General features: G+C 41.1%; 1 protein-coding gene across 1 annotated transcript; it reads right to left on the bottom strand.

The window, feature by feature from the left end:
- Positions 1–138: 138 nt before the first annotated feature.
- On the bottom strand, positions 139–17,477 carry adam19b (ADAM metallopeptidase domain 19b). The gene is made up of 23 exons (XM_053323541.1): positions 17,341–17,477; positions 16,991–17,097; positions 16,793–16,863; positions 8,862–8,940; positions 8,494–8,570; positions 6,750–6,951; positions 6,571–6,636; positions 6,071–6,142; positions 5,787–5,953; positions 5,498–5,582; positions 4,974–5,113; positions 4,677–4,854; positions 4,511–4,600; positions 4,090–4,285; positions 2,608–2,716; positions 2,257–2,473; positions 2,008–2,085; positions 1,397–1,505; positions 1,165–1,294; positions 945–1,038; positions 448–831; positions 234–331; positions 139–145 (listed from the first exon to the last, which is right to left on the bottom strand). Exons 1-23 carry the CDS (start codon positions 17,453–17,455, stop codon positions 139–141), a joined length of 2,871 nt encoding a protein of 956 aa, XP_053179516.1. The 5' UTR covers positions 17,456–17,477.
- Positions 17,478–18,263: the final 786 nt, after the last annotated feature.

The raw sequence follows: 18,263 nt of genomic DNA, 5'->3' as shown, positions 1-18,263 counted from the left end.
ATCCACAGACCCAGAATGTCAAGTAATCATCATATCCCATAGAACCATGTTTTCATGGCCAACTATATTTATATTCATAAACACGAGGCAGTCCATACTTGATGTAAGTGGTCAGCAACATCTCCCTGAGCTCTTGGTTTAAGATCTAAAAGAAGAGGTACATAAATTAGATGTCAACACAGGGTTTGCTTAAAAGTGACATTAACAAGCGTCACCAGATGAGTCACCGGTACCTGTTTGGCTTCTTCTGTCCAGCAGATGGTGCCAGAGCATCTTTTCCACTCAGCAGGGCATTAGTGGAAACCTGCAGGCCTTTTGTGTGTTGCTTCTCCTACATACAAATGACAAGCATCTCATGCTCAGATAAAGTAAATAACTGTCAAATGAAATAAAATTTGCCTGTGGCTTTACTTGCAAGAAAATACAGAATTACAAGAAAATATTCACCACTGATGGTTTGTTGACAGGACAAGGTGGTGGAGGTCTGTTAGGCGGGTCTGGTCGAGGCTTAGGTGCTGTTGAAGGCAGTGGGTGGGTTTTGGGATGCAGAGGCAGAGAGGGTATAGGTGTAGGTCCTGAAGGTGGTGGAGGAGCCCGGCGGTTTTGTTTCTGCTCAGTCAGTGGTGCAGATTTGAAGGGAGTGCTGGACTGAGTGTAAGCCTGGGGGGAGTACTGACCCTGAGAAGATGATGTGTCAGGCTTGATCGCAGCTTTAGGCTTTCTCTGCTCCACAGCATACGCAGGTATGGGAGGAGGCTTCACAGCTGGACGCACAATAGCATTTCTGGGCCGAGATGGACATGGCGAGCTCAGATGAGGGGAGGACTTCACCTGTGGAAGAACACAACCGTGACAAAATTTACTGATGTGTTCTGATATTAATCTCAATCACTGTTTGTGTCACTATGTTGTGTTCTAGCTAGTACATGAATGGGCTCCTTTACCAGATGGTCTGACTCTTGTTTCTTTAGCATGAATGTCGGATTGGCATGACCGTTCACATGCGGGGGCTTGGCTTCGACATGGACTGCACAACAACTGAAGGTTAGAACACATACAAAAAATAAAAAGACCAATTACAGACCCAACATATATGGAAAATGTCTATTCACTGAACTGTAGATTACTAGTTTTTAACATTTGAGAGATAACATTTGTAGATACCTTGGTGTTGGAGGTGGAACGGATGTTTTCAGTGGGTGGAGTTTATGTCTGTAGCAGAACCACAGGCCAGCAGCAGCCAGAACCATAAAGAGAACCAGAGGGAGGACCAGCAGGACTGGAAGGAGACTGCCTGTTGGAGTGTAAAATAGACAGGAGTAAGAAACCAGCAGAAGTTCACATAAATATTTTATACCATCTATATATAAATGTTTTAAACAATGACGTGTCTCACTGTGGCTGATGACAGGTCCACTGTCTATACTCCCACCAGACCCCTTCTGGTTACACAGAGGAGGAGCCCAACCCGTGTCACAATGGCAGTTGTGGTTGTTGTTGCACAGCTGGAGAGAGAAACAGCTGTTTATTGGACGATGCCCGTCAAAATTGCAACAGAAATGTTTATATTTGTCGTATTGATGTGCTGGTGTTGGACTGAGTGACATTTTATGACTGCAGAGGAGAAGAGTCCAACGCTCATTAATTTACTTCAGCACTGCACTTTTTTCAATTTTGATGAACTTGTGTATGTCCGTTTTCTGCTACTTTATACTGCTACTCCTCTACATTTAAGAGGAACTTAACATACTGGTACTTTCTACTTCCGTATATTTATCTGACAGCTATGCAGATAAAGATCAATCAATGCCAGGAACCATCGTACTGCATATTGAGCACTTTAACATTTTCATAATTAATTTTGTGCTTTTACTTAAGTAAATGATCTTAATATGTCTAGTACACACTGCCAAGGTTGCCATCTTTCGATAATTGTGGGCTGGCAGCCAAAGCTTTCCTCGGAAATCCATCACCGAAGCGCCCTTCCTCCGACACATAGAAACTTACCCCGTGTCCATTGCACTTGGCATTGCAGTCATCAGCCTTGAGAAAAGATGCATTGCGGCATTCTCCATTAAAGCAAATCTGTTGCAAGGAGGAAGGTTGTGAGGAAGAGAGTCACAGGAGGGGTTAGAGGAATGAGTGGCTTTTATTTGAAATGTGAAATTGACATGATTGGAAAAAAGTTACAATGCATGTTCTTTTCCACAACAATAAACTCTATTTAGTATGTCTTCATGCATGTATGAGTCTCACCGAGTCATCGCCACATTTGGTGCCCGTCATGACTAAGCCTGGATCCAGAGTGTCGCCCTGTGTTTCCTCGTTCCCCTGCCCAGACTTGTACACATGTGTTCCCATACATTGAACCTTCGTGCTGCCCGTAGTGACTGTGGTTTCAATGCGAACAGCGTTGTTCTCAATGGGCTTAACAGCTGAAGTTAAACACTGGATCTTCCCACATTTAGCATCCCTGGCATAAATGATGAAATTAGTAAAAACTTAGAAAAAACTACAACATGTACTTATTCTTAGGAAATGTAGGTTACTTCTTTTAACGGAGGGAAACTAAAATAAATCATGTGTGCTGAATGTTCCGATCCTCACCTGTCCTTACATCTTCTGTACTTCCCAAACTGATCTTTGCCACAATTCCCATACATATCCCCAGCTGCATTTACCTTCATAAAACACAGATCAGGGGCTGGAAGGCCATCTGCACAGAAACACATAAGGATGGCTACACACGTACACACATACAGCATAACACAAACATACATGCATGCACAGTGTGATCTGTGACCACCTGATGGAGAACAGATGGCATCCCTTACTGTTCTGTGTGGCTCCTGTGGTACTACAAAGGCTCTCCAGGGAGGCTCTGTCACAACGTGAATATGGACACTGTCCAATAACAATCCCTAATCCTGCGACCCGCTGAGGACTCATCTCTAACTCTACCTGGCCTATCTGCTTCAACATTTGCTTTTTAACTGCTTTAAAGACCCATTAGTGTATCCATTAGTGATCTCTCACGAAAGCTTGTATAATTGTATTATCCCTTTATGATTTCAAACTATTTTTTTAGGATTTTCTTTTTGGAAATTCATTAATTCATCTTAACTCGTAATACCAATTTGTGTGGTGAGTACTGTCATATTAAAACAATGTAATTGTATCAAGAATGTGTCTGAATTTGTACATTTATTAGAGAACATACATATATACAATTTTTCAACAGGCTTTTTTCACAGAAGGCATATTGACTTGGCATAGTAGAAACAGTACAGGTGTTACTAATTATATTAATGATGGCTTTGTTCTATTCAAGTGTGCCAATAAGCCACAACAGTGAGCCAACATGCACAATCCCAGGTCCCTGAAGTCAAAGCAGCTAAAAGAAATTCAACCATCATTCATTTTATTACTTACACAAGCGCTTCTCCTACTGTGACGTGTCAAAATGTCTTCAGCGAAAAACGTCGGACATGACTGATGTTGCCAGCCAGAGACAACAACCTTTTAGTGTATGCAGTCAGAAACTTGATTTACCATTTAAACCACAATGTTTGGGAATATCTGTAGCTTCAAGATGAACAGAGAAATAACTGAACCATGTTGTAATCCAATACTGTATATCAATGTGTGTTGTAAATCGGAAAATATATGCTACATTCAGCACATTATATTGCATATGCTCTGTATCATCAGTGATGGGAATAACAGCGTTATAAATAAACAGCGTTACTAACGACGTTACTTTTTTCAGTAACGAGTAATCAAATTAATTACTGTTTCTCCCGTTACAATGCCGTTACCGTTACTGCCAAAAAAATACTTCTTCAGACCTCACTGAAGCAGTTTTTGGCCCAACAGGCGCTCCTCTGTCTCTCTGTCTCTCTGTCTCCCTGCCAAAGAGTGGCTACACTTCGGGGCATAACCAAAGACAAAAACAACCTGATAGCTCTGTGTTGCCACTCACCTTTATATTTATTTATTCATTTCAGTACAGTTTTTCATTGTGTATCATACATACCTAAGAACTGAATGTGGAACTGAATATTTAGAATAGGATTCCAGTTTACCCACCTCGTCCCCAGATTGACCGACACTGTTGCTCCAGAGTGAGACACATGCCGGTGTAACAGTAAGCTTGCCCGCCTGCACATGACGAGCCATCCACCAAATAGAAGTTAGCAGGACAGGACTCAGCCTTCCCGTCGCAGTACTCCGGCAGGTCACATGACCCCGAGGGAGCCCTGCAAAGCACACCCGGGCTCTTCAGCTTGACAGTGAGAGATGAGGGGGAGATTAGACATGTTTATTTTAACACCAAGACAAACACGAGGACAATGACAAGAGACTGGGAAGAAAAAATTAACTGCAGAGCTTTAATTCAAGAGCTACAGTGTTGATCTCAAAGATAAGCCAGGGGAATGCATTATTCAAGAGGGATAGGATTTTTCTGTTTTCATTTGTTTATATGACTGTTAGATTCTCATGTTAGTACCTTGCAGTTATGACAGCAGACGCCGTGGGCACATTCAGCTCCGGCTTTCAGAGTGCAGTTGTTGGCATTACAACAGGGACTGGTACACTCCTGTACAGAAAGTGAGTCATGAGTCCTGGCAAAATGTTACAAATACACACTGATGTACCAACACACACACACTGACCTCTTCCTCTCCACAATCACATTCCTCTCCGTCCTCCAGGTAACCATTGCCGCAGCGCCGCCCTCCAAACATGGCTTCTGTGTTTGGCAGATTAAAGAGACACTTCCCTCCTCCAGAGGTCAGGTAGCTCTTCAGCTCCTTCTGGTTGCAATCATTGAACACACGTGGAAATGGGTGCCTGAGCAACGGTGGAGAGGATACGTAAATACAATGTGGAAGCAATACCTTATGGTTTTCTCCTGTGTACTAGCGTCATAACTATAATTTCTTTTTTTTTTCAGTCATTTGTTTATGTACCCAGTAGCAGCAGCCATGATGCAACCCCCGTCGTCAGCTTTCGCCTGGCAGCAGCCTGTACTGTCGTGAGTCATGCCGAAATTGTGGCCCATCTCATGTGCCATGGTGGCAGCAACACCAACAGCTAACTCAGAGTGATCCTGTTGAGTGAAAGGTGCAGGGACACATTTAAAAAACAGGTAGAAAAAGTCACATGTAGTACATTTCTCACAGCATTTTGAAGACACTGTCACCACTAGATATGTACCATTCAATCTACTGTTCCATTATACCAACTGCAGAAATTAATATGAATTATGCTTTATGTCCAAAGAAATGTATGGAGCGACACCCCAACTGGATATTTACTTGACAGTGCATTATATTTTCTGTCGGGTGTAGGTTCGCTATTTTTGGTGAGAACACTGTGCTTTCATTTTTTATGTGCTGTTTTTGTTTTGTTTTTTGTCACGCATTCGAAATAAAAAATAATCTAATCTAATCTAATATCTACAAAGGACTGATGTTAGACACTGTTCTCTCACCGTGTTCACTCCACCTGACTGGTAGTCGGAGCACATGGCTTTTAGAGGTGCCAGCCCGATGGTTGTGCCCTGGAATGGCTTCCCCCTGGAGACACAAATGCCACTGCTGATTAATTCCAACTGAACTACAACCTACTGGGATGCCACTGGTGATGGCTATCGTCTCACACAATGTCGACGAAATGAACTGAGAGATCTGCCCACGGGACAATGGGGTGCTGAAAGTGATACCCTCTCCACAAGTGTTGGAGAGGGTGAAGAGTGAAAAATGTGAGGCAGGGACACTAACGTGATGAGCTGAGCGTTGTCGTTGGGGAGCTTGTGGAGATGTTTGCTTCTCCAGGACAGGAATGCTGCCAAAGTGCTGTGCGGGTTGTCAGACATGTTGATCTGGTCCTGGTCGTTCCACACCTCCAGACCGATTAATGCCACACGGATGCTTAGAGACTTGTAGTACTGAGGGTGCAAACAGATGAAGGAGCAGTGACAAACAGGAAAACACCAGTCATTAGTAGACTCAGGTGTGGGCAGATTTCAGTATATGTTTGTCCTGTGTGTGTTTCATATCAGTACCTTATCAACCAAGTTTGCTGCCTCTTGCAATTTCAGTTGCGTGTTCTTTAGACTACTCCCATGTTTTTCAAACTGCAGATAAGATGAAACACATTTGAACGACAAAAGGGACACACCCATACACTCTTTACATCTCCCCAAACCTCAAATGGTTTCAGAAAACTAACAGGATGCGAATCACAGCTGCATACCTGAACATAAATCTACTTAAATGTACCTAGCTCTAAATAGCCTGAAAGGTTTGGTTTGTATAATTAAGTTTATTCTCAGCTTACACTAAGGTGGTACTATATGGACATACATGTAGAATTTAGTTAGAAATGCTGGTTTGTTTTTTGTCTAAAATTAAAGTAATTGAAGACCTTTTTTTATTTTTCCATCTCATCATCTGTTGAGGTTATTTCTGCTTACATGGTTGATTGATTTCACACATAAATAGTCACATCCTGTACACCCCTATATAATGGTATGGTAAAAAATGAGATCAGCAGCATCCTCACCTCAGCCTTGTCTGCCACTAGCAGCAGCTCGACATACTTCATATTCTGGCTCAGGTCCCTTCGTTCCTTAACATGGAAAACAGAAAAGTTTAGCAGCTGGTGTCAATAATGTTCTGGTTGTGTGTAAAGTCTGAAAATGATTTAATGTTAACAACATTGTCTATCCTGTCTGAACTTACCCTTCCGCTCCTTGGTGATGTCATTTTATGGATAAAGCCATCAAGCTCCTCCCCGTGCTCTTTGTTGCCATGGTGATGCATACAGTTACCTCTGGATAGGTGGAGATTCTCAGCTCTGAACACAGCGTGCTGCTGTGCATCCATGGAAACAGGAAGAGGCTCTATCAAGTAGCTGATGCTTGTGTTCAGAGATATCAGTCCCCTGGGGAAACAATACAGCACTGCTAATGGTTTCATCCAATCACAGCTCGAAGAAATCAATATGGATCAGTGATGTTCCACATATCTGTACATTGTAGAATACTGTAGTGAATAGGTCCTTTGAAATCTAAAATTAACAAAATATCAGATCAAACTCCTACTAGTGATAGTCAAACTGGGGAAAACTTAATTATAAGGTTTTGGTTTTTTAGTGTTTTTATGTGTATCTTTTTCAGATTTGAATTTTTGTAATTTGGTCACAGTGGATCAGAGGGACGTGTCTCGGACGATTTATTGGTCTTCATAAATGATGATAAACTGAGACCGTCAGTATAACACAATCCCCTGGCTTCCTCCAAAAACCACTCATGAGCGGCAGACGCCCATACACAAACACACAAGAGTGCACGCATCAGCAGGTCAAGCAGCTGCAGAAAACATCTGGCGAAGTCAGGCGCCCACATGTCCCACTAAGCTGTGTTTGCATTCTTCCTGAGTATCTGCATTAGTCTGGAGATGTATTCATTCACTCATCCTCCAGATGCAGAGCAATGAACTCAGAAAAAACACACATATGGCTACGATTTCTGTCGGTGCTTGCCAGCTCCTATTCTGCTGCCTGTGTCTCCTCTCTGAGTGTCTGTAGGAGGAAGTATTTAGTTGTACTGGATCCACACCAGGAGAAAACACAGGATCTCCATACTGAGCTGCACTCAATGAACCACCACTGGAGCCAGTGACCTACTAACCTACTGGACTACACTGTACAAGACACTGCACAGAACTGTTTCCTGTCATTTTATCAGTCCAACCATGGTTTGACCAGAGGCCGAAAGACAAAAGAACAGTTGTGCAGGCTAATGGTTACAACTTCTTTTCATCTATCAAAATGCTCACAAACAATATAAGGATTCCCATTTTCAGAGTGATTGTGGAACTCTTAAAACTGGAATGAGACTTTCATCAGTCAATTGTGAAAATTGGAAAATATGAGTGTGCACACCAAACACACAAAATCCACACATTAGCATTTTAGCTTTTAAATCTGGGTCTTCTAATACTACTAAAAGAAAAATATTTGGTTTTATTTGAGAAAATAGGTATTTTATAATAAGATATTTTATATTTATACTGACCCACAGTTTGTATGAGAAACCTAGTTTCTGTTCAGGGTTGTGAATAATCAGCAATCCTTATGAGGAATCTTAAACATCAACATTTGGTCTAATTCTCTTCTCTTTTTTGGCAAGTGACCAAACTGGTAGACGTTGAACAACAGCAGCCTGCTTATCACACTGACCAAATGTGTTGATGTCAGCTGGAAGAGAAATGAACCTGTATAATTAACTATTATTAGGGTAATAGACTGAAGACATTCTGTTGCTCATCACTGTAGGGACTTCTTCATAAAAAGCCTTTGTTATAGTGGGATTTAGTTTTATGGAACGCTTCCTAGAATTCTAAGACATGTCTTTCACCATTGGGACAGCTTTAAACATTAGAAAGCTTCACGCACACACTCTCCTTGGCGGGGTTTTCTTACCTCAATCCTGAGCATGTGCTGACAGCAATGCTGGAACCCTCCATGCCCTGAACCTCCCCGTGATACAAACAGTGTCCCTAGACAATAAAAACAATAATAGATCAGCACACAGCAGGAAACAGTGATAAAAGAGTTTATTTCACCCGAAGATTTCCTGAGAACAACACTCACTTTCTAACAGCTCAACGGGTGCTGCTCTATGCTCAAATGATAATATTGTATGTCTTCAAATGCATTTTCTGTCTAATTTTTTGTCCTTTCATTGAAATGATCACAAACACTGGTGTTCATCTCTCATCTATGATCATTTTACCTCCCCCCCCTCCCCCAGCGCAGTTTAGGAACATCAAGCTGTCTCACTGACTCACTGTGTTGGCAGGAAAGGAAGACTTGCGGGCTCCATCACGAGTGTACCATATTTCCTGATATCCAGGGGCCAACAGCTGCCTGGTGAAAGACAGCACCAAGTTAGGGACAGTTTGCAAGAGAATATGAAATGTTAGACATTCAATCTACCCCAACAGAAAGGATATGGTGAAGTAATGTGGAAAAAATATACTGTGTGAAAGCTGGAAGAAACGGGGGAAAAGGAGAGGCAGTTTCTCTTCAGCAGCCCACAGCTCATAAAAGATTCACCATCAGAGACACTCTATAAAACCAGACTGCCTTAAAGGGTTAGACAAAAATCCTCTCAGAAATAAGAATAAAACGAAGAATTGAGAAAAGTGTACGCCCAACTTTCTCTGATGGCCCTTTTTAATTTCTGGATTTGAGTTTGTTGTTATTTCCAGACTAATTTTGTTTGACAGTACTCTTATTTACTTTATTACTGGAACTCTGTTAGTATACAATATAGACTGCAGAGGAGAGACTAATAAATCAAGGATATGTGCATACATGGAGAGTTAAATGTGGTGAAATCCCTCTTAATCTCCATATGTGTGTGTGTGTGATTGAGGCTGTTTCTGTCAACCTACCAGCCACAATATTTACATTTTATATAGATGCTTGTTTTCCAGTCTTATTCTTTCCGGTTCTGTTTCAATCCAATCTTCCTGTTTTGATTCACAGCTGGTTTTTCTCCTAGTTTCTCCTCCCACAGTCCTCCACAGATCCATCATTACAGGATGTAGCTGAGAACTCTACAATGATCTTCTGATGCTGGCTGAATCTTCCGCACAAATATGTCCCTGCTCTTTATCATTACTCGTCATGTCTCTTGTGGCTTTACCCTCATATCTTCAAAGTAACCTATAGTATTCTTTTTTTTCAACTTTGGACGAAATGGGTTAAAATCAGGGTAGTTAAGTTAAATAGTGCAACATTAGGGGAATGTTTCACCATCTTGCCTGGAATTAGACAAGAAATCTGATACCACTTTATTGTCTGTGTATAAAATCTATAGGAAAAATGCCATACATAAACAGTTAAAGATGATGTCATTGGAGATTATATGCTAATTGTTTTATAGTTATTTCTTTTTAAATTGTGGGAGCTTTCCAGCTTCTCAGAGATGATTGTGGCAACCTAACAGTGTGGCAAATTCATTGTTGAGTTTTTTTATATTAGTGTGCCTAGGAGTAAATGGTTAATATGCTAAATATGGGATTAAATTAAATTAAAATTGGGTATGAATATCTAAAGGTGATCATGATAAAAAAAAATAGTGTTAATACACAATGACAGGATATATTATAGAAGGGAAGGAAGTCCTATGAGTTTTGACATGAAGTTACAAAATGCAAATTTCACCACCTGTCCATGACTTGCAAAACACCTTCAACTCAGTCTTAACGGGTACAGCTATGAGTGTTTATGTAAATTTGTTAAAAATTACTTTCACTACTTTAAATTAGAGTTAAAGAGTTATATGTTTGATATACTACTCTTAGAAATGTTGGTTACAAGCAGGCAGCTATTAATTTAGCACAAAGACAGGATGTGGGGGAAACACATATAAAAATATATAATGACTGAATTAGTGAGGTGTAGAGGTGCTGGTGGTTTTGTTCACTTGGACAGAGCCAGGTTCATCATGTTTCCCACCTTCATGCTTAACTAAGCTAACTGGCTGCCAGTTTTAGCTTCATATTTACAGTACAGACAGAACAGACTGTACAGAATGGTAAAGATCTTCTCCTCTAACTTTGGCCAAGCCCTTTCCCACAATGATAAACTATTCCTTTAAAGAATGATGAGGACAAATGAAGGAAAAAATGGGGCTTTTTCCTTTCTCTTCCATCAGATGCCCTGAAGGAAACAAGCCTCTTGAAACAATGACAGCCTGTTGATGCAATCAGTCACAAAGCAAGTCAAAGACAAAAAACGGCTGCTTCATCCCTTTAACAGATTATCACTCTGGGGTTGATGGGGTGAGAGGGAACACACACACACATACACACACACACACACACAGTGTACAAGAGGACTTAAAGATGATCGCCCAGTGGGTAATGTATCCGGCTGATGTCACCTAATCAGGGTAACCCCCGCTGTGTTGTGATTTGACCTTCTGACCTCATTTATATGTGCCCTCCCTCTAATTTTCCTCCATCTCTCACTCCGCAAAGATTCCCATCTCTGTGTAACTCTCTCTATTAATGGCAGAATGGCTGATGATTGACGGAGCTTCACTTTGCTGCTGTTCCACAGTCATTACACAGAATGGATGGTCGTTTCTTCAATGAGGAAAGACTTTCTCTCACACGCACTCTTCTTCTTACATGCCAATCAGCAGCTGCATTTATCAGCTAAACAGTGCTGACTTACTAGTCCTTGGGGATAAGACTGTGTACATTAGTAGACTGATGTCTTATGTAACCTGCTACTGTGTGACACATGGACTCAACATGCCATTAAGTAAGCTATACAGCCACTACTTAAAGGGTAATAGCTTAACTTGAGGGTTTTTTCCTATGTTGCCTTACATTTTGATTGAAGTCCCAAACCCAGCAATGCCACATTCAGACCCCGGATACTGTCTGTTACACTGAAGGTTAATTACAGTTAAATATGATTTACTGTTGCCATGAAATCATTAGATAACATACAGCTAGATCCACTGTAGTTGCTTCATATATTACTTCATTACCGTAAAGAAACAACTTGCAAGAGTGATCAAGCTGTTTATTTCTTTTTCCCTGGTCAATTTCTTCAGAAGAAGGTAAAATATAATAGTTTAAATGGATCACAAGCTGTGTAATGAAATCATTAATTAATTAATAATTAATGGATTCAATCACATACAGTTAAAGATAATGTTACTGGTTAATGTCTGTGAACTGTGTTTATAGCTCTCTCTTTTCAAACTATGTGTGTTTTAAGTTATACTATAAGGTAAAGGAAGGCAATCAGAGGTTATAGCAACCTAGGAGTGATGCAAATTCATCACTGGGTTTAAAATGATGACAAATACATTTTGTAATTTTGTGTTTTCAACATACAGTTGAATTTGCACATGAACATCCACAGTGACTACCATCAAATACTTGGAAAACACAATGACAGGATTTGATCAGTAAAAATAGAGGAAATCCTGTGTTTCGACATAAAAAGTTACAAAACGTCCTGTTCAACTTTGTGAAACACCTTGAGCGCAGTCCAGCAACGGGTGGCATAAACTTTGTTATGCCAGCTTCATCGCCAAGCCTCGAGTCACACAGTCTAAACCTTGCAACAATACCCTTGGCATATACCAAACCCTTTAGCTTAATTGCATTCTGGTGAATGCTGCAAAAGCTTTCAAAATCAAGACTAAGAAAAACCTCTATGTAATGGCCGGAGGGCTCCACAGAGTTTGGATGTCGTCCAGCGTTCAGACAGATGCTGTGATTGAGGAGCGCTGAATCAGGACTGTCTGGCAGTGAGGCTGAGACAAAGGCTTGGTTCAGCCTCAGGAGGAGAAAGAAAGGGTGGGGGAGTAATGCTAATGTACTTGGGAGATAGTGAAGGAGAAGAGAGAAGAGAAGGGGATGTGGGGTAATGCATTAGGGTCAGTGGGTCGCATTCTCTCATAGTATCAGATGACATCACCGCACATGGGTGGAGGGAAGGAGGGAGAAGGCTGATGCAAAGTCAAAGTACCACTCAGCGATGGATGATGAAGAGGCTTTTATTGCACAAGGAGACCAATGTTCTGTTGTCTGAAGCCCTGTGGGAGTGTGTGTGTTACCCCAACACACAGGCTAACACAGAGGCCTAGATTAAGACTTCTAAGCAGACCGCGCCACTGTGAGACTAAACACAGACAAAAGGGAAACAAGGACAAGCGAAAGCTTCCCCTGCTCTCTGTTCCCTAGATCTGTGATCCATCAGGCCTGTGCTTTCAGTCCTGTTTGTGTTCATTTGTGGTGCTGTGTGTGCGTACGAGTGTGTCTCTGTGTGTCGCCTGTCTGCGTGTGGCCACAGTCTCCCAAAGCCTGACCTCCGAGAGCGTGTGGGAGATGTATATTTGTACTAGAGCCCTGGGGAATATCAGACGAGGTGAGGGAAGGGAAGAAATGAGAAAGAATGAGGTGCTTGTTTCTAGGCTGGACAGTTGAAGACATATGAGGTGAGAATGAGTAAGGAGAGCAGAGGAGAGGAAAAGAGAGACAATGATTGTACATTTCCCAGGGGAGTGATTGATTCAGGGTTTGTGCAGGCAGGGCATTAAACATAAGATCACAGAAAGTCATGCAGGGGAGGAAGCAAGAACATCCACAGGATTCATATCTGAACCAGATGAACAAAACTCACACCGAAACTGACCCTTACTGTCTCTACCTTCCTCTGTCAATGACTTTTCTCACCTCAACCTTTCTCTTCCAGTCCATCACTCACTTTCGTACACCATTTCCTCCTCTCGCTCTGTTTTTACATCCCTTTTCCTGCTCTCTGAGTCAGCACCCTGACAGTCACCCTGCCTGGCTCTTAACCAAATCAACCCTCTGCGGACGCACCACAGCCTTTCATTAAGATAAAAGCATCGGCAGACACACCCAGACACCGACATGGATCCACGCGCAATCCAAAAAAAGATCAATGTGCACACACACATTGACAAGCATGACTAGGGAGGACATACATGGATTGAGTCTGGACTCCAGCCAATGGGAGTACCAGTGCCCACAAAAGTTAACAGCTATGTGTTTCTATATGCTTTGATTACATGATATATTATGTGAAAAGAAAATGAGGTCAACCAGAATTAAGAAAGAGAATGTGAATGTGAAAAAAAGACCACCTCACAGCTCGTTTGGATTCTCCCCCGTCTGCAGACTGTAAGAGTTACAGTTGCAGGGCATGAGGGAGTTGCCAGGGCATAGAGATGGTGTGACCCCAGAGAGGCTGGCAGCATTTTCTCCAGCTGGCTTCTCTCCAAAATCAGACATTAATCCTCACAAACGGCTCTCTTTCTCAGCCTGTCCTATAAACTCACATATCCAGTCTTGCCTCCACACCAGACCAACAATGGACAAATCACAACACAGTAACCCAGTATGGTTTTAAGCTTGGAGAGAGAAAGGAAACACAGAGTGGCAGGGTGAAGTAGTAAACCTTACACTAAATAAAGGGTCTGCAAAGAGAAAGAAAGACACTATAAACTTATTTTATTGTAATGGACTGTATGGAAATGATTGGGGTGGGGATTTTTAAAAGCAAAGCACTTCTCTGTGTTTTCAATGGATTGTAAAGTTAATGGATTCTATCTTTAACTTAAAAAGAAAAGCTCTCTGCACATCTCACAATAACATAGCTTGTCTTGGTACAGTTTGTTTAATCATAAAAATTTAAGGTGCCTAAATTATTTAAAACTGAGTACTATTTAAAACTCAGTATGTTACTATGACAATACTTTTCACAGTGAACACATAATACTGAGTCCTGCACACTTAACATTCCAGTCACTCCATTTTTCATCCAAAGGCTATTGAATGGTAATACTGACTGTTTGTTCAGGAGGATATCAAAGGCTGAAGCTTAAGTGAATGAAACATAAAATCACAGTAACAGTAAAGACTTCACATGTTTTTCTGGATCAATATAACATATAGACACAGTGCATTAAAGGATCAATATTAAGGATGTGGGATATGTTTCTTTAATTGGAAACCACACATAGGTGAATTAATGATTTTTCTGTCCATGTGAGTGCAGGTGAATCAAGACATTTGATCAACTACGGGTGTGTTAGCAAATGGCAGACACAGAGTGACATTAGCAATTCATTTGGAGTTTCTGGCCACTTGATGAATGTCAGTCCAATATTCACTCTGCTTTTAGGTCTGTGTTGGGTCTCCATCAACTCCTGAGGGAAACATAACCAGCTCTTTGCTAAATGACACTGATGACACTGTTGAGAGTGGAGAGTTGAGCAGCACAGTTGCAGCAGGCCATAAAAACCAAAACAACATAAAACACTAAACGCACCATTGAGCTAACTGAGAGCTGAGCTGATTCTCTGCGGGTTTGCTGCCATAAATCAACCCTTTTTACATCCACATGGCCTTTTGAATTATTGTTAATGTAACATTTTTTATTACAGCAGCTTTAAAAAGTTTCTAAAATGAGTCTTTTTCACATTATCCCTGCAACATCTAACTAGCAGTACTGATCAGCACAGACTGTATTAGTGGCTGAATAGTTCCTTCAGATGCCACATTAGTGAAATGATAAAGTCTTATCAGCATCTCTAACTCATTTGGAGAAACCATTAGAAAAATGTAAAAGCTTTATCAAATTTATCTCACCAAACTTTCAAACCAACTTTCTGTCTTTCCTTCTCTCCTTTTTTTTCTTGACCATTAGCGCACATGCACACACGCGCACACACACACACACACACACACACACACACACACACACAGAGCTACTATATGTGATTGATGAAAATTCCTTGCCCAGGAAGGAAATTTAACAGTGTGACCACCTGCTGGGGAGGGAGAGCAGGGGGGCAAATCCCTCAGGGGATGGTCAGTCAGACACAGCGGAGTCAGGGTTTGTTAGTGTGTGTACTTCTGAGTGAATGAATGACAGAGATAGCATACAGACAATGGTAAAAAGGCTTCACTTCTTAAGTTCATAAAGGCTTCCTATTCCAGTTGTGAGCCTGCTCAAACCAAGGAGAGATAAAACACAGCTCTGTTGTCACACTAACGTCTCCCTGCGTTCCCACCCAGCTATCGCAACATCTATTAAAAAGAGTCTGCTCCCTTTCTATCACCATCGCATTGTAACTGGACAGGAACTGGTCCATCAGATTACACAGTGTTAGGTGCACAGACTAATACAGTCCTATTTCCTGTTTGCCCAAGGCACACAGATCGGGTGTCAACCTTCTGTCGTCCAAAACCATCACCTTCCTTCCCTCCCATCATCCCCCTCATGGCAGCCATAGGGGCACTGACCTTATCCATGTGTCTATGTAACGGCTAACATCTGGTCAAATTAAGAGTAGCCAGGACGTCTTGTGGACGTCTAGGGACAGACACAACAATGTAGAAGCATGAAATACTCTGACTTGACTGAATCTCATCAAACGGGATCAATTGAATACAAGCAACAACTTTTTAACCACACCACAAGCTCACATTAAGACACTGACTAAATCAGATTTCTTTTATCTGAGAATCAAAGCCAAACTTCAGATCAGTTGTGTCTGGAAATAAAATGGAGATGTTAAAACTCGCCTTCATCTCATCACATTTGGACTATTGTACTTCTCTTTTTACTGCTTACAAAGTGTCCAGAATGCTGCTGCTCGGCTCTTAACACGATCTATTAGATGGTCATACATTACAACTATTTTAACCTCACTGCACTGGCTTCCTGTTAATTTTAGAATTCATTTTATAATTTTGGTGCTCAGTTATAAAGCCCTACATGGCCAGGCTCCACACTAATATAATAGACCTTATGTAGCTTCAACATCACTTACATTTTAAACTTGAAGTCCTTGAATACTGTGGACTCCTTTAAAAAGCAGCAAAAATGAGTCATTTGGCAACATGTAGTACTTGGTTTTAAATTGTCCCTTATGTCTTGTTCCCCTTGTTCATTTTATCCATGTCTTTGTTTTTATGTATTTGATCTGATTGTATTTTAATTAATGTATTTGACTGTAAAGCATTTTGTGACTGTTGCCTGTGAACAGTGCTATACAAAGAAACCTGGCTTGCTTGCTATATGATTTTGGATTTTTTTTGATTTTGAATTTTTTTAGGGCTTCTGTCTCACTTTTTCCACACTTTTTTCCACACTGCACAAAAATGATCAACCATAAAACATATCCATCTCCACTTCCACTTAAACCACTCACTCATTTCTCTCCAGGTGTAGTCTCAGCTCCTGGCCCTCGACTGAGATGAGAACTTGAGCCTCTGCTGGATGCTGCAGAAAGAAAGAAAACACCATACAGAGGTTGCTGACATATATCAAAATTTAAATGTCTATGTCAGTCTGTTTTTTAAATCATTTGATAAACCAGAGAGTCAGAGAGTAAAACAGACAGACTCACCTCTTTGTTGGCAGACCTTGTGTGTCTGTGAGGATGCAGCCATATGGGATAAGTGATCTCATAAGTCTGTACTTGCTCCAGGATGCTCTTCTGTTTATTTTCTGCTCCTGAAAAGCAGACAATAAACCAAATTAGAGGTAATCTGTCTATGCACTCCGGAGATTTATACAAATACAGCCTATGTATTAATTTAAATGAATAAAAGGAACACTGGCATTGACATTTGCATGCACAACAATTTGTATTTTACACTGACACACACTCCCATGCATTTGAGGCTTCGTCTAGCTGTTCAACGATGTATAAAAATCCCATTTTAGCCATCGCTCAGAGACACAAGCCGCACTCACCATTGTAAACAGCGCCTTCATATCCAGCAGCCTCCGTCCAGTGGAGGAGAACTACGAGGCAGAGGCACAGAGAGGAGCGCACAGCATCGAGAGCACGAACCGCTCCAGGACGCATTGTAAAAAATACATGAATTGACTTAACTCGACACCTAAATGTGCAAAAGTAGGCGGAGTGGTTTCACATCAGGTGAAAGAAGCGAGGAAGGAGCGACATGTCTGCTGCTCTCAGCTCTCAATGAGATGCTTACAGAGAGCGTTGCTAATCTGCCGTCCAACCCCTCCCTTCCCTACATTACACACACACACACACACACACACACACACGCAAGAGACACGGTGTCGTCTACTAAGGTGAGCGCAAGAGAGGATATGATGAAAGAGTGACCAGTGGGCAGCAGTATCAGAAATAAAAGTGTTACCTGGATTATTATAGAGCTTTATATTCATAACACTGTAAAGAAAAAATACGCAAACAATAATCCATATAGGGCCTAGTCTTTTACAAAAATCATCATTACAACCATAATATAATGATTAAAATGCATGTTAAGGACTGACTGCATTTTTCTGCATTATTTATCAAAGGGATATTGCACCAATTTTGTGCCTTGCTTTGCATAATGTGATTAACAAGAGACTTTTTGTGTGTGTGTGTGTGTGTGTGTGTGTGAAAAAGATCAAAGCAAGCAAGAAATTCATACTTTTATAGGCTACTTTTTCACCAGTATGGATCAAGCTACAATTTCACATCAAGTCACTTTTTTAATACACTCCCCCTGTCCACATATTGATGTTTATTTGTAATGCACACTGTGATAATATTATAATTATAGTTGTACATTTACAGTCTCCAAGTCCAACATAGTTATTTTCTATGATTTGTAAATAGGGCTGGTGACATTTCAATCTGATATCATATCCAG

This window comes from Scomber japonicus, chromosome 8 (assembly GCF_027409825.1).
Source record: "Scomber japonicus isolate fScoJap1 chromosome 8, fScoJap1.pri, whole genome shotgun sequence".
Taxonomy (NCBI): Eukaryota; Metazoa; Chordata; class Actinopteri; order Scombriformes; family Scombridae; genus Scomber; species Scomber japonicus.
This window is presented reverse-complemented; position numbering and strand designations above follow the sequence as displayed.

Excerpts from the sequence above, each read along its gene's own strand:
- adam19b (XM_053323541.1), bottom strand. The coding sequence starts at position 17,455 with ATGCGTCCTGGAGCGGTTCGTGCTCTCGATGCTGTGCGCTCCTCTCTG. Across the intron at positions 8,941-16,792 it reads CTACACCTGGAGAGAAATGA|GCAGCTGTTGGCCCCTGGAT; the intron begins GTGAGTGGTTTA and ends GTCTTTCACCAG. Across the intron at positions 1,506-2,007 it reads CCAAGTGCAATGGACACGGG|CTGTGCAACAACAACCACAA; the intron begins GTAAGTTTCTAT and ends TTCTCTCTCCAG.